This window comes from Ichthyophthirius multifiliis (assembly GCF_000220395.1).
Source record: "Ichthyophthirius multifiliis unplaced genomic scaffold scaff_1120509250705, whole genome shotgun sequence".
In the NCBI taxonomy this organism is placed as follows: Eukaryota; Ciliophora; class Oligohymenophorea; order Hymenostomatida; genus Ichthyophthirius; species Ichthyophthirius multifiliis.
The window spans coordinates 290-2,313 of NW_004086506.1; the positions used below are offsets into that span (position 1 = coordinate 290).

General features: G+C 14.7%; 1 protein-coding gene across 1 annotated transcript in view, besides 5 other annotated features; it reads left to right on the top strand. All coding sequences in view use genetic code 6, as the record gives it.

Moving 5' to 3' along the window:
- The first annotated feature begins 180 nt into the window (after window positions 1–180).
- Window positions 181–212: a microsatellite.
- A 284-nt stretch (window positions 213–496) lies between these two features.
- Window positions 497–533: a microsatellite.
- A 580-nt stretch (window positions 534–1,113) lies between these two features.
- The window catches only part of IMG5_090220 (hypothetical protein), a gene marked incomplete at both ends in the record, with an annotated part of 982 nt that continues 71 nt past the window's right edge, over window positions 1,114–2,024 (top strand). Inside the window, 2 exons of the mRNA XM_004035712.1 lie at window positions 1,114–1,243; window positions 1,926–2,024. The exon at window positions 1,926–2,024 is cut by the window's right edge and continues 71 nt beyond it. Of these exons, the coding sequence (XP_004035760.1) occupies window positions 1,114–1,243; window positions 1,926–2,024 (229 nt within the window). The remainder of the gene's footprint in view (window positions 1,244–1,925) is intronic.
- Window positions 1,304–1,372: a microsatellite.
- Window positions 1,503–1,544: a microsatellite.
- Window positions 1,838–1,917: a microsatellite.

Genomic DNA, 2,024 nt, shown 5'->3' on the forward strand with positions numbered 1-2,024 from the left:
ATAATTTTTTTTTATTTTTTATATTTTTATTAAATTATTATTTTAGAGTTTGTTTTTAAAAAAATTCAATATATATATTAACTAATTCTTTTATATCAATTTTATTTAAGTAAAAATAGAATTAAAAAATCAAATACTTAGAATCCTTTATAGATTTTTTTTGCACTTTAGTTTTAACAGTATTTATTTTTATTTATATTTAATTTTTATTTTTGTTAACAAGGCATTAGAATTATTGATATTTTTACAGGTTTAGAATAATTTACTTATTTTACTTAATTATATATTTCAGAAAAAAATACTTTATAAATAAATGGGCTTGATAATTTAATTAATTTAATATTATTAGAATAATTAAATAACAAAAATAATTATTTATATAATATAAATAAATTATAAAAACATTAAGAAATATAGATATGTATTTATAAAATCTAAAATTTTGATGATTTAAATATCTTAAGTTAAAATTAATAAATAGAAACATTAATATGCATAAATTAATTATTATTAAATTTATTATTTTAAATTAAAAAGGTATATAATTATAGGAAAAACAAATTGCAATATTTCTTTCTTATTGATAAAAACTAATTGAGGTTTTACTTAATATTAAATAAATTGATAGTATATTATTAAATGTTTAATATAATTTTAAAAAATCAATTATAATAATAAATATTCAAATTTCATTTAAAATAATATAATAAACAATTCATTTATTCAAAAAAGAATTATATATTTTATTTAATTATATAGTATAAAATAATTAAATATTTTTTTCTATTTTATTTTAATAAAAGAAATAATTTAAAATTAATCTTTTATAATAATATTAAAAATCATATATTTATATGATTTTTATATTTAATATTAGTAAATTTGTTTTCAATATATAATATTTGAAATTTTTATAAAAATAAATTTAACAATTTAGCAATTTTTATTTTTCCTTAACAGAAACTCTAGGCTGTCTATCTACGAAGAATTTGACATTGGAATTTTTGTCTCCAAGTAAGCTATATATTCATATGCATTCCTTAACGCGAAGACTTTTTTTCTTCACTTTACCTATGAACATATGATCCTCAACATATTATTTATTATGAAGTCATGGTAAGGAGCACTTCGGATCTTTTGATAGGTTATTTGACTAAAAAAAAGGTCTAGGAAAAGCATAAAACAGGAACATCTCCCCCTGGAATCTTGAAATCCATCATGGCTCGATCATTGACCCTACTAGGTTATATTATATTAGTTATATATGTATTAGATGCATATGATAATAAAAGGGTATTATCCATAATAAAATAATTATTAAATAAATTTAATAAAAAAATGATAAATTAAAATTAAATAAAAATAATATAAAATTATATAGTATATTAAAATTTATTGAAGAATAATTTTTATTAAAATTAATTTAAATGTTTAAAATTAAAAAATAAATAATAGATATTTATAAATCTATATTTATAAAATTGTTTGTAGAAAAATTAAAATAATTATAGTTATATTTATAATTAATTATAATTATATTTATATTTATAAAAGATAAAAATAATCAAAATGGATTCAAAACAAGTATTAGCTAATATATTACGAAGTTTACTCTCTAATTATACTTAAAACTAAATCAAAATTAAAATCTGGTGTATTCAACTATTTCTATTTATATAGTATTATCGATTACAGCTTTAGGAGCAAAAAAATAAATCTTTAGATGAATTTAAATAGCTTTTAAATTTCAATAAATAAAAAGATTTATGGTCTAAATTATCTTAATTATCTTATAAACTTAATACAAAAAGTAACAAAAATAATAAAAAATATAAAATATATTTATATTTATATTTATATTTATATATATTTATATTTATATTTATATTTATATTTATATTTATATTTATATTTATAAAATATAGATGATGGTATTAAATCTATAGTATGCAATAAAATTTACTAAGGCCTTGAATTAGCCTAAACATATAAATAATTATATGAAAAGCATTTCCCTGAAATAT